The 19902-nt window shown below is 37.0% G+C and overlaps 1 protein-coding gene across 1 annotated transcript in view; it reads right to left on the minus strand.

Moving 5' to 3' along the window:
• Window positions 1–922: 922 nt before the first annotated feature.
• The window catches only part of LOC127877234 (heat shock 70 kDa protein 4-like), a 58478-nt gene continuing 39498 nt past the window's right edge, over window positions 923–19902 (minus strand). Inside the window, exons 9-17 of the mRNA XM_052422918.1 lie at window positions 17586–17692; window positions 16331–16464; window positions 14797–15020; window positions 8033–8134; window positions 7555–7692; window positions 6166–6291; window positions 5217–5324; window positions 3261–3542; window positions 923–2324 (exon numbers count right to left, since the gene is read on the minus strand). Of these exons, the coding sequence (XP_052278878.1) occupies window positions 2121–2324; window positions 3261–3542; window positions 5217–5324; window positions 6166–6291; window positions 7555–7692; window positions 8033–8134; window positions 14797–15020; window positions 16331–16464; window positions 17586–17692 (1425 nt within the window). The 3' untranslated portion in view covers window positions 923–2120. The remainder of the gene's footprint in view (window positions 2325–3260; window positions 3543–5216; window positions 5325–6165; window positions 6292–7554; window positions 7693–8032; window positions 8135–14796; window positions 15021–16330; window positions 16465–17585; window positions 17693–19902) is intronic.

Below are 19902 nucleotides of genomic sequence, written 5' to 3' on the forward strand. Positions count from 1 at the left end.
GGGATACTGTGATTACCGTTATATTTTTAGCTGGTACCAAAGAACAACTCAACGATGAAAACAGTATGTGAACTCGGACCTTGCTGTGCAACATTAAGTTAAGATTGCCAGTTCCACAATAATTAGCTGTGACTAATTTGAAATATAAAGGTCTGTTGTTTTCAATAACATTAAAGACACCGAGATTAATGCTTGCGATGATAAGTTAAATTGTCGCACAGTTTCCTCTTAAGTGGCTACCATGGCAAATGTTTTTTTTTATTTGCAAAAAAATCTGTAAATGTTTGTCTTTAATATATTAAACTTGAATAGAATGATTTCATAGAATGCCACTAAACCCTTATTCCGACACTATTGTGGCATTGTTTCTGCTAGATGGTGGCATATTTCTTCTGAGCTGCATTCTAGACACTCGCACGGGCGTGTTATGTAATACAATGTACATGTACATTAAATCATCAAGTCATTCCGCGCATCGTGTGACCAAAGCATTGTGATTTGTCATATTTTTTTATCATTTCCTATTCAAGTAGCATGAATGAAGCACAGATGCTGCTGGTAAAACGGGTCCGTCTGTGCAGCGTTACATTCGTGTGCTAACAACTCCTCCGATTAACTTACGTAGTTTATGCGCACGAACGTCTTGCTATTGATAAACGGTGATGCGATAATATACTGATGTATTAACAATGACATAACCTTTTTGGCCTGATTTTAAACTATCACTGTTTTGCACAGTTGCGTTCATATTACAATAATAAATGCAAATGAGATGCGTTCTGGGAAAACTGGGCGTAGTGCATATGCAAAGCGTCCTCCCTTGTAAGCCTTGGAAGTCCGCACAGGCCAAGCAAGTCAAACAAGTCCCACAGGCCAAGCAAGTCAAACAAGTCCCACAGGCCAAGCAAGTCAAACAAGCTGGTGTGATGCAGCTAAATGTTTATTGATAAACAAACTCAATCTATGTTTATCTGGTGATTAACGCTCGATTGGTCATTGTTGACTTGGGTACTACTTAAATGTACCCTGGGTACTCTTAAATATACTTTAATGTACCCCAATGACCAATCGAGCGTGATTAACACATGAACTATCTGTAACAGGCTTCAACAGCATAAAAACGACAGCATATACTCCACAAGCCTCAAGCAAAATCTCAATGATGATAATCGTGGACGTGATAAATAGAAAAAAACTGCAACAAATCAATGCAAAAATGTTTACAACAGTCATAAAACAACAGAAACATAGGTACAATTTAACATTCTTTCCATACAAATTCAACTGAGTTTCCACATAACAATTGGCCGATTTATAAATACATAAATTAACGTAAAATTTCAAATTACTGGGTACAGACGCACAATCATCCCATCTACTTCATAAGATCACAATAATTATTAAATTTCAGATATGTTATTAAGAAAGTTATTACCAGGGCGTGAATTTAAATCTAAGTGATCTAATAGTATGGTCAAAGTTCTGTCATAATAGGATGTGAAGTAGACAACAGGAATGTTTCTTATTATTTGAAATTTATTATTATAAAGACCCACACATTAAGCAACATTTACATTTTTTAGTTATAACTTTCCTCAACATATCATGATATGAAAATAACGGCACATTTTGCAAAATATATGTACCAAAGTACTCATTTTCAGCATGACAGCATACCATTGGACTTTTTAACCTTTTTAAATCTTTTTAACACAATAAATTATCACAAATGAAATCAAAATGTGTAAAAGAAAGAACATATCAAGTATATATCGTACAGCAGACACCAAGTGTTCTTGCACAAGTTCCTGACACACACCTTTGTTAACCCTTTGCTGCTTATTAGCAAAGCGAAATTGGGTATATAACTTCCAGTCCGTTTAGGCTTTATGCTGTTCGCTGCTCATCAAATTCTCAAGACTGGAAATGAGGTCGTTGAAACTTGATCCTTGTAAGAAAGTCTTTAATCTTATTTGATTTTCTTAATGACCAGTCAAAGTGCATAACTGACTGGTAACCGTTAATCCACATTTATCTGTGCAGAAAAAAGTTCATATCAAGTATACATAATAAAGCAAAGATCAAATGTCTTTACACAAGTTTCTAACACACGCAAGTTATTAATCCACATCCATCTGTGCCGGCCCATTGGCCTGTTCAGGCTTGGCATCCCCTCCCGCAGGCTCCTTTGTGCCATCCTGTTTGGCGTTCGTGGAGGCGTCTCCCTCCTTGGTCTTTTCACCCTTTTTGTCTTCTTTAGGCGGTTCCTCCTTTGGTTTAGGCTTTGGCCTGGTAATTATTGGTTCGCAGGTGGATCTCAGATTCTGAAAGGCAAATAAAGTTCAGCTGTTTTCTGGAAAACCAGGCTAAAGCCATGTACGTAAAGAGTTGTCCCAGATTAGTCAGTGCAGTTCACACAGGCTAAGCAGGGACGACACTTTATGCTTTTATTGTATTTTTTGATAAACGGAAGTCTCTTTTTACCGCAAATCCAGTTTAGGCGGAAAGTGTCGTCCCTAATAAGCCTAAGGGACACTTCAGGCACACACATTAAGCCCAATTGTCCCTGAGAAACTCATATTTATTGTCAAAATACATTCCTGTGTCAAGCCATTCCAGTGATTATAGTTAATGTTTTTTAAGTGTTGTAACACAGATCTGTATTTATGTTTACTGTTAAATAATAAATACCTCTATGTAATTGATTTTTTTTCTTCAATACAAATAAAAATTCTTAATTGATTTTTGCGTCTTTTTCTATTATTTTTCTAAGTCAGCTATGTTCAGTACATGAATTATTTGAACTATGTTTTCATCCTGTTAACATGTATTTGCTTTCCCACAATCGAATATTCAAATACTTAAATGACCGAATATTCTAATAACAATCTTACTATAAGCTGTTATGCCTAGTCACTAAATGACCTTATTGTAACACGGAAGGGCCCTTTAAAGGGCTGGTTTTGAAACCTACTCCTCAAGACTTACTATAATTAGCCTATGGCCATCAATTGAGCCTTGTTTAATTCCTGTGTCATCCAAAATCAGCCTGTGACCTCTGCATATGCTTATCAGGGACAATCTCCCTATTCTTATGGAATTGTTAATTAACAAGAAGTCCATTATAAGCAAAAAATCTGTTGCAGGTGGAAGTGCTGTCCCTTTCAGCACAGGCTAATCTGGGACAACACTTTGTGCACATAATTTAAGCCCACTTTCTCCAGAATGAGGCTTTATTAAAATAAACCCCCAGTTGCTACCTGTTCATTTTGCCTGATCTGTGAGGCCAATACGGTTGGTTTCTCATACTTCTTCTGCTTGCCCTGGGCGTTCATCTGCTCCTCAAACCACTGCTGTTTCTCCTTCAGGCACTTGCTCACTTTCTCCATGTCCTCTGCCCCCAGGTGATCGTACTTGGCATTCTTGGCCTCAACCTCGGCCAGGAACTTCCTGACATGCTGCAGTCCCGCCCCAAGGGCCTCGAACGCAACCGGCCTCTCCTGGGCCTCGCGATAACGCTCCTGGATTGGGGTGCCGGTTTTCTGTAACGAAGCAACCATAGAGTGTTAATATCAAGAGTATTGCAAAAACAAGAACTGTGTTTGTCAGAAACACAATGCCCCCTATTGCGCCACTTTTTCTTTCATTTTTGACCTTTGATTTTGAAAGATGACCTTGACCTTTCACCACTCAAAATGTGCAGCTCCATGAGATACACATGCATGCCAAATATCAAGTTGCTATGTTCAATATTTCAAAAGTTATTGCAAAATTTTACTCTAAGGTTAAAGTTTTGGGACAGAATGACAGACAGAAAGAAAGACAGACAGGCCAAAAACGATATACCCCTGATCATTCGATCCGGGGGCATAATTATGAAAATTTCATATAGGTAACTGATTTCTTAAAATTTCTACAACATAGATACGTATTTTGACGCATTTGTATTCCCTTTGAAAGTCAAATTTAATTGTTTAAGACCTTTCATACTAGATTTAAGTTTCAAAGGCTTCATTTCCAAGCCTTAGATACTGATGAGCAGCAAATAGCATAAAACCTGAACAGACTGCGAGTTAGTGGCAGGCTGTTCTGGTTTTATGCTGTTTGCACATAGCCATTTTTTTCACTTTGCTTCTGGGTGGGAAAGATTTAATGAAGCATCAATTGTGTGTAAAATATCAAGAGTATTGCGAACAATTAACCCTTCACCACTAGATTAAAGTTTTTAACCCTTCATTTTCAACTATAAGATACTGATGAGCAGCAAGCAACATAAAACCTTAATAGACTGCGAGTTACTTGCAGGCTGTTCTGGTTTTATGCTGGCTGCACATAGCCATTTTCACTTTGCTCTTGAGTGGCAACGGGTTAAAATAAAAAAAAAAAATAGAGGTTACTTAATACAAAAACAATATCATATGAATCATATATTGGTTCTTTATGAACAACTTATTGGCTGTATATTAGCTCTTAATGCCAAGATTAAGTTAAGGAACATGACATTTGTAAAAACTTACAATAACATTGTTAGCTGCCTTAATAACTGATCAGTATAAGAAACTTACCCTGGAAAAACTGGGCTTTATGCATGTGCCAAAAGTGTAATCCAAGATTTTGGTTTAGAAGACATATCCTTTAAACCAACAAGAGACGTGTTTGTCAGAAACACAATGCCCCCTATTGGGCCGCTTTGAAGCCATAAATTTGACCTTTGACGTTGAAGGATGACCTTCACCTTTCACCACTCAAAATGTGCAGCTCCATAAGATACACATGCATGCCAAATATCAAGTTGCTATCTTCAATATTGCAAAAGTTATGAAGAAGGTTAGTTTTGGTTAAAGTTTTTGAATTTGTTTTTTTGACATTTGACCTTGAAGGGTGACCTTGACCTTTCACCACTCAAAATGTGCAGCTCCATGAGATACACATGCATGCCAAATATCAAGTTGCCATCTTGAATATTGCAAAAGTTATGACCAAGGTTAAAGTTTTGGTTAAAGTTTTGGGACACACACACATACAATGACAGACAGGCCAAAAACAATATACCCCCGATCTTTCTATCCAGGGGCATAAAAATTCCATACAGGTGAAAGTTTTGTCCCTGATTAGCTGTGTTGACTGCACAAGCTAATCAGGGAAAACACTTTATGCACATGCACTATGGCCCGTTTTCCTAAAGCAAGGCTCATATAACTCCTATTGCTGTGCACCTTAAGTTCTGCCAGTTTGTCGATGTAGACTTGTTTGTTCTGGTTCTCTCCTTCGTCGTACAGCCAATCCTCAGTGTCTCCCAACAGCTTGCTGAAGCCTTCACGATCCTGAAGAATTCACATAGTTCTAGGAGTCCAGGGTGGAGGGACGGTTTAACTTTTACTGAACTTGATATTTTAGGCCCTTTTATGTGAATTATGGAAGTACTCAGTCCCTTATGGAATTCATATTCTGGGATTTTGTAAGTGTTACTGAATCACATCCCTGTATAATCAGTAATATACCAGCACATAAGCTGAGCTCTGGGGAAATGAAGCTTTATGCATTTTTGTAAAGTTTTATCCCAGATAAGCCTTATCGGTCAAAACAGGACTATCAGGGACGACACTTTCAATCTTGACTGGATTTTTCTTTAGAAAAGACTTCCTTTAAAAGCATCACTTTATGCTTTAATGGAACTTGTTTAAGAAAGTATCTTCTCAAGCAACATCCTGCTTAGACAAACGATTGTAACTGATTAGGCTTTGAAGAATCTGTGACAATACTTTGCATACATCCATAAAGCCCATTTCCCAGAACACAGGTCAAGTAATGTCATAAACAATCCTTCTTTATGGCTAGGCTGGGATTCAAACTCACGAATCACTGCCAGTCAGTCCAGAGCTCTCCCATCACAGCTTGCCAGGACCAGCAAAATGAAGGTGGACATAGTAAACTCAAATATGGGTCTTGTTGTTAATACCACTATTTATATACATGTACCAAATCTACATCATGTTTGGAAATATAACTAGCTTTTTTCCCACATTATTGGGAACAAGACAGAGTGAGTAAAATGATGTTGTTTTTACTGAAATTTGGAAATTTAGATCAATGTTGTGTTTTTAAATGGCAAATACTGTACTGTTTTACAAAAAGGTCCCACTGACATGGGAACTGAAAACTCACTTCTTCAGTGGCAAACTCCTCGTAGGGTCCACACAGCTTGTCTCGCATCTCATACACATACTCCTCGACTGCATTCTTGGCGTCACATCGCTCCTTCTCCAGCCGGTCCTGCGCTATCATCTGGTTCTGGTGACACAACACACACAATAGTTTTAAAGGCAGTGTTTTTTTTTCACAAATAGGGGAATGGTGGTGGGGCCCGTCCAAAGGTGAAAAACGCGTCGTTTTTTAGGAAAAAGGGAAAATTAAAAATTCACTCTTTTATATTTTCTGAAATTTATTATATGAATACACATGTATGTATGAATGTAATATTTACAGCTGAATTTCTCTGTCCTTTTTCTAAAATATATACCAATGATTTTTTCAACATTAGTTTCAGACAGTTAAGCCTTCATGCACAGTCTCAGTTTTCCTAGCCATTTTGAGTCTAATTGGGACTTTCTAATCGATAAAATGGCAAATGTTAGCATTTTTTTTATCAATAAAATGGACCAAATTAAAATGTTTTTATCATCAAATATTGACACAATATATATAGATACATCAGGCCTTTTCCTGGCCATTTTGGGAAAAGCATGAAATTCATATGAAAAGTACACTGATTTGGGAAATACTAATTTAATGTAACTCTTTATAATAATTCAAAATCATATAATATTATTAATTTGTTATATACTTTGTTAGTTGTTATGAAATGAATATTTATCATAATTTTTTATTTTTTTTATTCTGGAGGTTTTTTTCCCCTACAAAACGGGGGAAAAATATATACTCTTTTTTGAGGGGAATGGGGCTTAATATCGGCCCCGAAATTGCCATAAAAAAACACTGAAAGGCTTCATTTCTAACCTTACCATACGGTTAAGAAGCAAACAGCATAAAACCTAAACAGGCTGGGAATTACTTGCAGGCTGTTTTTGTTTCATTTTTTTAGCCTAGACTTGATTTTTGTTCAGAAGAGACCTACTTTAAATGAAACAAGAGCTGTCACCATACGATGACAAATGCCCCCTATAAACGCTTTGATAGAAGTTATGAGCAATTTACCATGCTAAATCCTTGAAATGCACTAATTGACCCGTGACCTAGTTTTTGACCCAGCATGACCCATATTCGAACTTGACCTAGATATTGTCTAGATACAACTTCTGACCAAGTTTGGTAAATATCAGATGAAAAGTATTTGAAATAGAGAGCGGACACGAAAAGTGTGACAGACAGACTGACAGACAGACTTACAGACGGACAGTGCGAAAACTATATACCCCCTTTTCATCGAAAAGGGGCATTAAAATAAAGCTGAAAGTGTCGTCCCTGATTATCCTGTGCGGACTAAACAGGCTAATCTGGGGCAGCACTTTACACACTTGCATGAAGCCCAGTTACCTCTCTCTCCTGCATGAGGTTGATTGCGTCCTTGGAGTACTGGGACAGCAGGGGCTCTACAGGCAGGTCAATGCTGCGGGTCTTTGCCTTCTTTTCCTTCTTGTCTCCTGCAGATTTATTGCCTTCCTCTTCCTCTGTCTGCGATAATAAGAGGCAACTTACAGTCAGGCACTTGTTCATATAATAACTATGAGCCTGGCTCGGGAAAAACTGGGCTTAATGTTTGTGCATAAAAAGACATCCCAGATTAGCCTATGAAGTCTACACAAGAGACTTCTGTAACACAAAAAATACTATGCCTGTGGACTGCACAGGATAATCTGGGACAACAATAAACACACTTGTTTAAAGCCCTTGTTTTCTCAGAGCACAGCTCTTATGTTCTATGTATACAGAACATGCAAAGCCATTATTGTGTCTTGGCAACTCAAGGGAGACGATTGAAGTTTAGTTAAAACTCAAGAATGCTTTTCATTACCTTCTTATCTCCCTTGGCATCATCAGCCTTCTCATCATTTGTTGCCTCCTCATTCTTACTGGAGTCTCCATTGGTTGGGCCTTGTTCTGTCTCCATATTGTTCTGAAATACATTAATTGTAAGCCTCGCTCTGGGAAAACTGGGTTTAATCCATTTGGGAAAAGTGATGTCCCAGATCAGCCTGTGCAGTCTGTACAAGCTATTAAGAGACAACACCTTCTGATTCTATGTCATTTTTGTGTGTAAATGAAGTCTCTTCTTTAAGAAAATCCAGTTGAGGCAGAAAGTCTCGTCCCTGTAAAGACGACACTTAACACACATGCATCAAATGGTTGATAAACAAAACCACCCATACCTCTCAGAATAGGTTCTTTTCATTTTAAACAGTGTTGATACCATTTTTTTATCAGTTCTAAACTGTCACTGGGTTACAACCTTTCTAGAGGATTTAGGCAGATTAGATTTTAAGACCCATTATATGTACAGTATGTTTAATTCAAATAAAGTTTGATAGTTTGGGTCTTAAAGAACCTTCCCTTTAATAAACAAGACCAATAAACTGTATACCAAAAGTGATGTTAAAAAACAAACAATCATAAAAAGATATGTTCTTTACATCTGACACAGTAAATTGTAGGCTTTATATAATAACAAGAGCACCGCATAACGGGTGCCACGCTCGGCTACAGGTGCAGTTTTGAAAAAATGAAAGCTTGTCAGAATTTTTTTTTTTTTTTAGAAGTCACAGTGACCTTGACCTCTGACCTAGTGACCCAAAAATGGGTGTGGCGTGTAGAACTCATCAAGGTGCATCTACATATGAAGTTTTAAAGTTGTAGGTGGAAGCACTTTGATTTTAGAGCAAATGTTAAGGTTTTAGCACGACGCAGCGGCGGACATCGAACAGCGAGATGGCTATGGCAATACCTCGGGTTTTCTCCAAAAATGCCAAGCTAACAAGGGCTGTTTGTAAAACATGCATGCCCCCCATATGGGCTCTCCGTTGTAGTGACAGCCATTGTGTGAATATGTTTTTTGTCACTGTATGTCAATGACCTGTGAAATGTATCCAATTAATAGTGCAAAAACCAATCAGGACCTATACTAATCAATTATATCCATTATATGATTGAGTCTTTGATTTTTTGGATTCCTTTCACACATTTTGACTTATTTGACAATATGTGAAACGTGCACACAATTTGTTATGTTTTTATTTATTAATGGTAATGAAACATGTTATTTATAGCAGTTAACTCCCCTAGTCAATGACCACCATAGATAGCAATGCAATCTGATTAAAAATAGCCAAGGCTAGTGTTGTGTATTGGGCAAATGTATATAAGTGCAACTTGACCACATGACCAGTATCATGTGTTTACCACACACAGAAGTCAGTTATGTAATAGACCATTAATTCCACTCCCAACTTTGGCCACTTGCCAAGATACTGACCAGTATCAGATGGGGTTGTGAAACTGTGTAAACAGTGAACACCAGTCCATGTAATACTGGCCTACCACTTGTACTAGTTGATTTGGAGTTAATACAGTAATGCATGTACAAATGAGACACTAAGCCTAAAAGTTAATTATATGTGCCTCTAAAAACTAACCAGACCAGTGGGTTGAAATTTACAATCTTTACTTGGCATTTGAGGAAATCTGAACTCTCAGGGTTTGGATAGAACATCCCCAAATTAACTTTTCTTTACACTGTTGTTATTTTTGTTCAATACACAAATATTAACCTAACTTTACAAATCCTGTACAGTAAAGGAAACTAAATCTAAGTTGATATTTTAATATGCTTGATCCTATTTATGTATTAACATTGTTTTATACATACAAACTGTGTTGCTGTTTTTCAATTAACAAGCAGATTAAAAATTAATTATATATTTTTATGTATAATTTGAATTGACAAAATAAAATGCAAGTTGCGTAGCAAGAATTACATGTTTGATTTATTGTCAGTGAATCGTGACATTTTCTCAATGTTTCAGACCACCAGTTTGTCAAAGCTATCAACCGCTTGGATGGTCAAGCTAAATAGAATTGACCCAGCAAATCACAACTGTCCTGTTGCCATATAATATTCAGGGTTTTTTTTTAGAGAAAGGGGAAGACGCTGGACGCTGGGTGAAAGGGGAAAAAAAGAGTGCGAATGAGAGATATTAGGGGAAAAAATAAAAACTGTTCATTTCAATGTCTACAACTTATCAAAAGAGACTTGTCTCTGTCCTTTTTGTTCTTAAACACATTTAACAGGTATTAAAGTCAAAGTCCTTCATAAAGTTGCAGGTGTAGATCTAATTATGGGAAATGTTTTCAACTATATTTTTGTACTAGGGCCGGGGGACGATGTCAATTTTGTGATTTTAATTTCATGATGAATGGGTTGACGATCTTGATTTGCTACAGTATTGGAAGGGAAAGGAGCGGCAGCTGCCGATTGTCTACTTTCACTTTCACAATGTTCGATGTTGTTTACCTCGGAATCCTGCTGGGTTATAACGGTTTTCGATGATTCTTTCTTAAAAAATGCCTCGATGCGTTCAGTATCTTCCGAGTCCGAATGTTTTTGTTTTGTTTGTGAAAGAACGCTAATTGTGAGACATTTTTTTCTGTTTTCACGTTTATACCTCGGCTTGCACATAGCCCGGATGAAAATTCGACTGGTTTATGGTAATTAATTGACGAAACACCCTTCTCGCGCAAGACCGGTATCCAGTAAAATAGTCAAATGATTATTACGATTAGTTGCCCAGTTTACATGACGTTATTTAAGAGCTATATTTAGAATAACTGGGATTCCCAGATGTTGTGTGTTCGTCGGAGAGAGAGAGCTCGAATTCGTTGTACATGGTGCAAATTGGATAATTGTCGAATGCCCCAAGGAAAAATAAACATTTCTTTGAGAGAAAATATTATATTTTGGTGAAAAATGATATTTTTGGTGGGGAAATTGTATTTTAAGGGGAAAAATTCTGGTAGGGGAAGACGCCGAATATCGGCGTCACTTTCTTAGTAAAAAAACCCCCCTGATATTACATATCATATTACATTGGTTTTTTAAATGTTGAATTCTCACGTCATTTCCATAAACATAGTATTTACTGGCACAGAAACAAAGGCTTATACATCATTATGAATTAACATGTGTCAAAAATTCAATTTGTAAGTCTCTTTACTGGACAGTGTGAAAACAGAATAAACTAGTGACCTGAAAATCAATAGGGGTCATCTGCGAGTCACGATCAATGTACCTATGAAGTGTCATGATCCTAGGCAAAAGCGTTCTTGAGTTATCATCCAAAAATCATTTTACTATTTCGGGTCACCGTGACCTTGACCTTTGTCCTTGTGACCTCAAAATCAATAGGGGTCATCTGCGAGTCATGATCAATCTACCTATGAAGTTTTATGATCCTAGGCGTATGCGTTCTTGAGTTATCATCCGAAAACCATTTTACTATTTCGGTCACCGTCAGTCTTCGAATTAGCCTATAAGCCCGAAGCCCGAGTCGATTCTTGGGCCGGTCGGTCGATCCTAAATGCTAATAAAATAGCCCGATCGGTCGATTAAATATTTGAGCGTCATATCAATAACCTGATTTATACGCGTTTTTAAGAAGCACGTTTAAATTTGCTATTTAAATGCCTAAAATGACGTTTTAAAGCATGCGGCCGCCATTTTTCTAAACTGTCGTGTAAGCATCCGGGTATGTTGCTATTTAAAGTAATGATGCAATTGACGCCCAACCAAGATGAGGTTATTCAAACTGAACATGTGTAGATCACGTTCCGGGATGTTCGCGCATCGGGCACTTCGTAATGTTTTAAAATAATGACCAATCTAGAAGCGTATTTAATTTGAGAAGCGTTTTCCGAAAATGTATTTATAATTCATGAAAAATGGACAAGTAATTTTTTCAATAAAAATTAAAGAGTCTGTAAGGGATATTGTACGCATTGGGTTAAAACAAATTGATACTTATTACAGGTAGGTTTCCATGTGTTTTAATCAATTATTTTTGCGCATTAGAATAAGTTTTTTTAATGTATTATTAATAATTGTAGTACTTTCGTTTATTCTGTAATCTCGTTCTGCTACGTGACCTATTTTGCTACTTATAATCTGTTTACAAATATACAATACTTTTCACGGTTGACACATGCTTATCAAAACATCGGGAGTAAATTAAAGAAGCAGACATTGTCACTTGTAGATTGGGCAATTAACACACCCAGTGGCCTTTTGTTCTGAAGTCACATGCCGACAATTCAGAAATTCACCGGCGATTGTCCTAGTAATAATACGATAATAATCTGTTATTTTAATAGGCTGATGTATTTTTGAAGTTTTTCGGATATTTTTTAAACATGATAATAATTCGCTTTAAAATAAAACAAAACACCGGTCAAACTGATTAATGGAATCATTGAATGAGAACATGTGTAATAATAAAGTTACAATAAACAGCATAATTATCTGGTGCATTTTGTATAAAATGCATTTCAAAAGGAAACATTATACCCTTTATTACTGTAATCACATGCATCTGTTTTTACTAATGGAAGTAGATTTTCTGATTGTTAATAACTATTTTGGTGTTCCTGGCCAAAAAAGTCATAAGATTTAAATTGACCTCCTCGGGCTATTGAACATGTCTTCGGGCTATTCAAAATTCCATCGTATTAGCCCGAAGGGCTATTTGGCTAAAATATTTAGCGTGAAGACTGGTCACCGTGACCTTGACCTTTGACCTAGTGACCTCAAAATCAATAGGGGTCATCTGCGAGTCTTGATCAATCTATCCATGAAGTTTCATGATCCTAGGTGTATGCATTCTTGAGTTATCATCCGGAAACCATTTTACTATTTCGGGTCACCGTGACCTTGACCTTTGACCTAGTGACCTCAAAATCAATAGGGGTCATCTGCGACTCATGATCAATCTACCCATGAAGTTTCATGATCCTAGGCGTATGCATTCTTGAGTTATCATCCGGAAACCATTTTACTATTGCGGGTCACTGTGACCTTGACCTTTGACCTAGTGACCTCAAAATCGATAGGGGTCATCTGCAAGTCATGATCAATCTACCCATGAAGTTTTATGATCCTAGGCGTATGCGTTCTTGAGTTATCATCCGAAAACCATTTTACTATTTCGGGTCACCGTGACCTTGACCTTTGACCTAGTGACCTCAAAATCAATAGGGGTCATCTGCGAGTCATGATCAATCTACCTATGAAGTTTCATGATCCTAGGCGTATGCGTTCTTGACTTATCATACGACAACCACCTGGTGGACGGACGGACCGACCTACCAACCGACCGACCGACATGAGCAAAGCAATATACCCCCTCTTCTTCGAAGGGGGGCATAAAGAATAGCATATACTTGTTTCATGAGTCATGATTCTTGATCTGAAAAGTTAACAGGTAAATAACTTATATCTGCTAAAATGGTAGCCAATCTAGCAACGCCCTTTTTTAACCCTTTGCCACTCAGAAGCAAAGTGAATTTGGCTATGTGCAATTTGTATGTGTGAATAACTCGCAGCCTGTTCAGGTTTTATGCTGTTTGCTGCTTATCAGTATCTAAGGGTTGGAAATGAAGCTTTAAAAACTTGAATCTTGAACAAAAGGTCTTTTACTTAAACTTTTCATGGACTACAAAAAACGTATCTGAGTGGAAAAGGGTTAATACTAATTGCTGACCCAGCCACCCTTTACCTTGACACACCATACCCATTACTCCACTTCACCCTACCTTTAGACCAGTATAGGGAAAAAGTGCTTAACCCTTTACCACTTCGATGATATTTTCACGCATTTGTGGTCATTTAGAAAGTTAATTTGAAATTTAGACCTTTCTTACTAGATTCAAGTTTGTATAGATTTCAAATCCAAACCTTAGATACTGATCAGCAGCACACAGCATAAAACCTAAACAGACTGCAAGTTACTGGCAGGCTGTTCTGGTTTTATTCTGTTTGCACATAGCCATTTTTTTGCTTCTGCGTGGGAAAGGGTTAAGTCCAGTTTGATTGCATGGCGTGCATTTGACACATTAATTTTGAATGAAGTGCTGTGAAAGGTGTGATTAAAACAAGAGATGTGTTTGTCAGAAACACAATGCCCCCTATCGCGCCGCTTTGAAGCCATAAATTTGACCTTTGACCTTGAAGAATGATCTTGACCTTTCACCCCTCAAAATGTGCAGCTCCATGAGATACACATGCATGCCAAATATCAAGTTGCTATCTTCAATATTCAAAAAGTTATGACCACACTTTAATGAAGGTTAAAGTTTTAGAAAAGAACAAGAGATGTGTTTGTCAGAAACACTATGCCCCCTATTGCGCCATTTTGAAGCCATATATTTGACCTTTGACCTTGAAGGATTACCTTGACCTTTCACCACTCAACATGTGCAGCTCCATGAGATACACATGCCTGCCAAATATCAAGTTGCTATCTTAAATAATGCAAAAGTTATTGCAAAACTTTAACCAGGCTTAAAGTTTTGGGACACACACAATGAATGACAGACAGACAGACAGACAGACAGACAGACAGACAGACAGACAGACAGACAGACAGACAGACCAAAAACAATATTCCCCCGATCTTTCGATCCTGGGGCATAAAAATCCCCATAAGTGGAAAGTGTAATCCCTGATTAGCCTATGTGGACTGCACAGGCTAATCTGGGGTGACACTTTAAGCACATGCATTAAAACCAGTTTACCTCGGATTTGGACCCATTAGCACTGTTCTCAGCGTTGTTCTTGGCAGCATCGGTTTCCATGGTTTCTGGACCCTGTTCCTCTGTGGTTTTTGTCTCTTCAACCTTCTCCACCATGCTGGCTGACTGCACGGTGAACATTCCATGGTTGTTTACGCGCACTTTCACTTTCACTTTGGGACTCTCACCACTTGCAGAGGGTTGAACCTTTGTTATTTTGAACAAACCTGCAATGGTATACACAACTTTGTTATTTTGAACACATCAACAATGACATTCACAATTTTAAGTTATTTTCAACACACCTTCAATGGCACACACCTTTTATTTCATAGAACAAAGCATTAGGTATGAATGTTAATTACTTATATAATCCCATGTCCATCTGTGCTGTAGTATTACTGTTACGTTTGTCTTTCTTTATTTATTTTTTTAACATTCATAATACATTTTGACTTATGATGAGAAAAAATGCCCCACATTAATCTCACTATTTGTCGCATGTATTTGAAGCATTGCAATTTTCTAGCAGCAATTTTTGTTATTCTATTTTAAGAAACACCTTACTTTGACCACTGGAGATGCATAAAGATGATATATAATCAAGTCATCACTTTTAAAGAGTCTTCTTAGTTTGATGATCATTTCATATGTACAAGTGGAGAGAATATTGTCTATGCAATAGACAGATGAACATTGGACAAGAGGTATATGGTTTGCTAGACAGATATAAGGAAGACCCAACAATGTTTATACCAAGTTTCAAGATCATATCCTATGGGCTTTTTTCAATTATATTTGTTAACGCCGTAAATTTACGGGAAATTTAATTATAACGTTGGTGAGAAATATATATATAGGCATCCGACTTCATTGATTTATTGTTGATCTACGTAAATATCTGTTAAGTTTAAAATTGTTTAAGAGTGTGGCGTTTTGTGTATGGAAGAATTTATATCGGTAAATATATTGCTGTTATTTATATTGTTCATGTATTTCCGTGTGTATTATCATTATTTTTACATAAGCACGATTTTTTGAATTATTAATTTAAATAATATGTTAATAATTTGGTATGTTTGACTGTTTATATTATAAATGTATTGTATTATTTTTTAGAGAGTCGTCAGCGAATAAAAATAGTGACGCATATCTCTTTTCTTCGTATTGAACTGGCCAACTCTTAACAATTTTAAACTTAACAGATATTTAGGTAGATCAACAATAAATCAATGACGTCAGATGCGTATATATATATTTCGCGCCAACATTATAATTAAATTTCCCTTAAATTAACGGCGTTAACAATATTATTAAATTGTGTTGAATTTGAAGTACCTGAGCTTTGAACTATGTGAACAAGACATGTTAATAAACCATGCATGCCCCTACATTTCTAGACCGAATAATATTTTTGTATGCTTTATAGCTCCCACCTATAGACAAGCAATACATATTACCATATGGCTACAGAAATTGGAAGTAACAATTGTGAAACCCTTTGATGAAACAGACAAAGCTGATGCAAGGAATGTACCTATTCCTGGGTCATCAATGGGCACCTCAGCTGGGTTTGAATACCGCGCCTCTATAGAGAAGGGCTCCTTCCTAAAGAACGTCAGCATCTTCGAGAAGGGTATGGCATGGAACTGTGGGAACACCTCCATCGTACTGAAATCATCAATCCAGGTCAGGGTTACAGTGGTCTTTGTTTGAGTTGTGTTCTGAGAAAACTGGGCTTAATGCATGTGCAAATTGTTAACCCAGATTAGCTTGGCGTGTACAGTCCGCATAAGTTTACATTTTAGCAGGGATGATACTTTCCGCTTTTGGGGAATTTTTCGTTTAACTCTTTCCCACTGAGATGCAAATTGAAAATGGCTATGAGCAATCAGCATAAAACAAGAACAGCCTGCAAGTAAATCAGTCTGTTAAGGTTTTATGCTGTTTCCTGCTCATCAGTATCTTGAGTTGGAAATAAATCATTTAAAAATTGAATTTAGTTAGAAAGGTCTTAAATTAAATTTAAATTTCAAAGGGACTAGGAATGCGTCAAAATATATATCTTAGTGGTATAGGGTTAAAAGAGGTCTTTTCTAAAGGAAAATTCAGGGTACGAAGAGGCATACCTGGGACAACACTTGACAAAAAGGCATTAAGTCCAGTTTTCCAAGAACCAGGCCATCTAAATCTTAGGTCATTATGTACCCAGAAGCAATTGTTAAATATTAACATAGGTCATTTTGAATTAGGGCTCGCTTGGACTAACAAATAATTTCAATGAGTCAGAAGTCTTTTGAAATGAAGTCTTTATATTCAAACACTTCACCTTAAATGATGCTTATTGTTAATGACGATGTTTTGTTACACTTATCATTTTACAATATTTGTGGAAAAGCTGAAACTTCTGACAAAAATCTTTCTTTTTTTACCAGATATCAAATTTGATAATTAACAAGACACTAAAGAGCCCAGACACTGAATGGAAATATACCAAAGCACTGGTATGAAGATCATTTCTAATAGCAGAATCCCCCCCCCCCCCTCATCCCATGTAAAAGCCCTGCCACCCTCTGTTTCCCAGAGTGTTTTTCACCATTTTGGCAATGGGGCCAGGGCCCTTTTAGTTTTGGAGAAAAATACTTTGTTGTTGCGCAAATAGGGAAATGTTTTTTTTAGAAACCTTCAATTGGGAATTTAACATAGTCATTTGAGAAAAATATATTCTTTTTAAGATTGGAAATAGGGCTAAATTTGGCTCCAAATTTGTAAAAAAAAAAATTCCCTGTTACCTGTCTTCATCCATGCCCCCTCCCTGCCAGGCCAGTGTAATCGGATATTGCTGACAGTCCTGGATAGCGAAGTCACGCACACGGAATGTTGGCGACAATATTGCACACTGAAAGGTAAAGCAAAAACAATATTGCGCCTTGCTATGGGAAAACTGGGTTTGATTATGTGCGTAAAGTGTAATGCCACTCCACACAGGCTAATCTGGGACATAATTGTCCTCCTAGACTGGATTTTTGCTAAGAAGAGGCTTCCTTTAAACCGAATATTCAATACAGCGTAAAGTGTCTTCCCTGACTAGCCTGTGCTGACAGCACCAGGCTATTCTGGTGCAACACTTTATGCATAAGCCCAGTTTTCTCAGAACACAGCTCATCTCCATCCAAAGGTCAAAAGTCAGGAAACTGTTTCTTTAAATATAACGGCATATGCATAAAGCATTGTTTTCCCAGAGCGATGTCATTTCTATTTTCCTGTTTATTAAGCCACTTTCTATACTCAATAAACACAATTTCAACAAAGCTGATTCATTAACTTTGCTGTGTATTTTTTATGAACAAAATAAGGGCAAGAGTTTATATACATGAAAAAGATATTTCTTTACTAACAGGCCAATTACAGGCAGGCACTCAATCAATCCAGGGACTACCCTACGAGCGACTAGAGCGATAATTTCGCTCTAAAGCCCGTGATATCGCCCTACGAGCCCAGAAAAGCGAAGATCAAGTCGCCCGATTTTTTTCAGTAAACAAGCGAAAATCAAACCGCCCAATTATTTTTGCTAAGGTGTGCAAGTTTATTGTTTGTTGTTTATCTAACGGTTACACAATTTACCCTTCGCACGGAACGTTAATAGACTGTGACAAAGCAGTCCCTTAATATTGGTTGCTATAACAACACAGTGTGCCTCTTCGCGAGTGCCGTAAGTTGTCTAATGATAAAGTGATAATTGATTGACCATCCGATAATTGCAGGTTTTTTGGCAGACGGCACGGTTAAAAAAAGTCGGCAAAAATAATAAAAGACAAGATGCGTTTGTGAAACACAATGTCCCCCTATATGACTCTGACTTTGAAGGATGACCTTGACCTTGTGAAGGATGACCTTGACCTTTCACCACTCAAAATGTGCAGCTCCATGAGATACACATGCATGTCAAATAATAAGTTGCTATATTCAATATTGCAAAAGTATTCAATAAATAAGCTTTTTGGGCCACATATATTTGACCTCTGACCTTGAAGGATGACCTTGACCTTTCACCACTCAAAATGTGCAGCTCCATGAGATGCACATGCATGCCAAATATCAAGTTGCTATCTTCAATATTGCAAAAGTATTTATAAAATGAGCGATTTTGGCCATATATATTTGACCTCTGACCTTGAAGGATGACCTTGACCTTGACATTTTACCACTCAAAATGTGTAGCTTCATGAGATACACATGCATGCCAAATATGAAGTTGCTATCTTCAATATAGCAAAAGTTATTGCAAAATGTTAAAGTTGGCGCAAACAGACAGACCAACAGACAGACCCACAGACAGACCAACAGACAGGGCAAAAACAATATGTCCCCCACTACTATAGTGGGGGACATAAAAAACCAAAATTGATTTAAGGTCTATTAATTACGTAGATCCGCTATTAAGTCCAGCAAGTTTTGTCAGTTGGTTAATCCACCGATTATTACGAGTATTAAACACCCATCTTATATAAACTGGAATCACAGTTCATTTTTTTTTAATTTACAAGTCATAATACTACACATAAACATTGAGGAAACACATTTCCTCGATTAGATATAAATTATCCGAGTAGAATTTAATTGGTACGTCATGACCTTTGACATTGCAAATGGCGGACGTATTGTAAAATTCAACCCGCGTTCAATTCAAAGCTGGCGATTTAAATTATAAGTAATGGTGATTCAATAATGGAGAAAGCATTAACTTGATTTAACAAGCATTTGATAAGGTTTGTTTAACCAGATAACCACCAAAAGGAAAATTAGAATTATTAAAGTTAAACAGGTAAGGCATTCTTAAGTATACATATTTCGGACATGTATAGTATTCAGATAAACAGGTAAGGCATTCTTAAGTATACATATTTCGGACATGTATAGTATTCAGATAAACAGTAATAGATATACTAGGTGTTCCATGCATTAAGATTGTGTTTTGTTACAAAAGCAGTCATAGGGATGATGATATAAAATGACGATAAATATGTGATTAAAAGGTGCTACCTGTGCATATCTTAAATTACTTAAATGTGTTAAATGACTTAAATGTGTTATGATAAAGTATATTAC

Source organism: Dreissena polymorpha, chromosome 4, assembly GCF_020536995.1.
Source record: "Dreissena polymorpha isolate Duluth1 chromosome 4, UMN_Dpol_1.0, whole genome shotgun sequence".
Taxonomy (NCBI): domain Eukaryota; kingdom Metazoa; phylum Mollusca; class Bivalvia; order Myida; family Dreissenidae; genus Dreissena; species Dreissena polymorpha.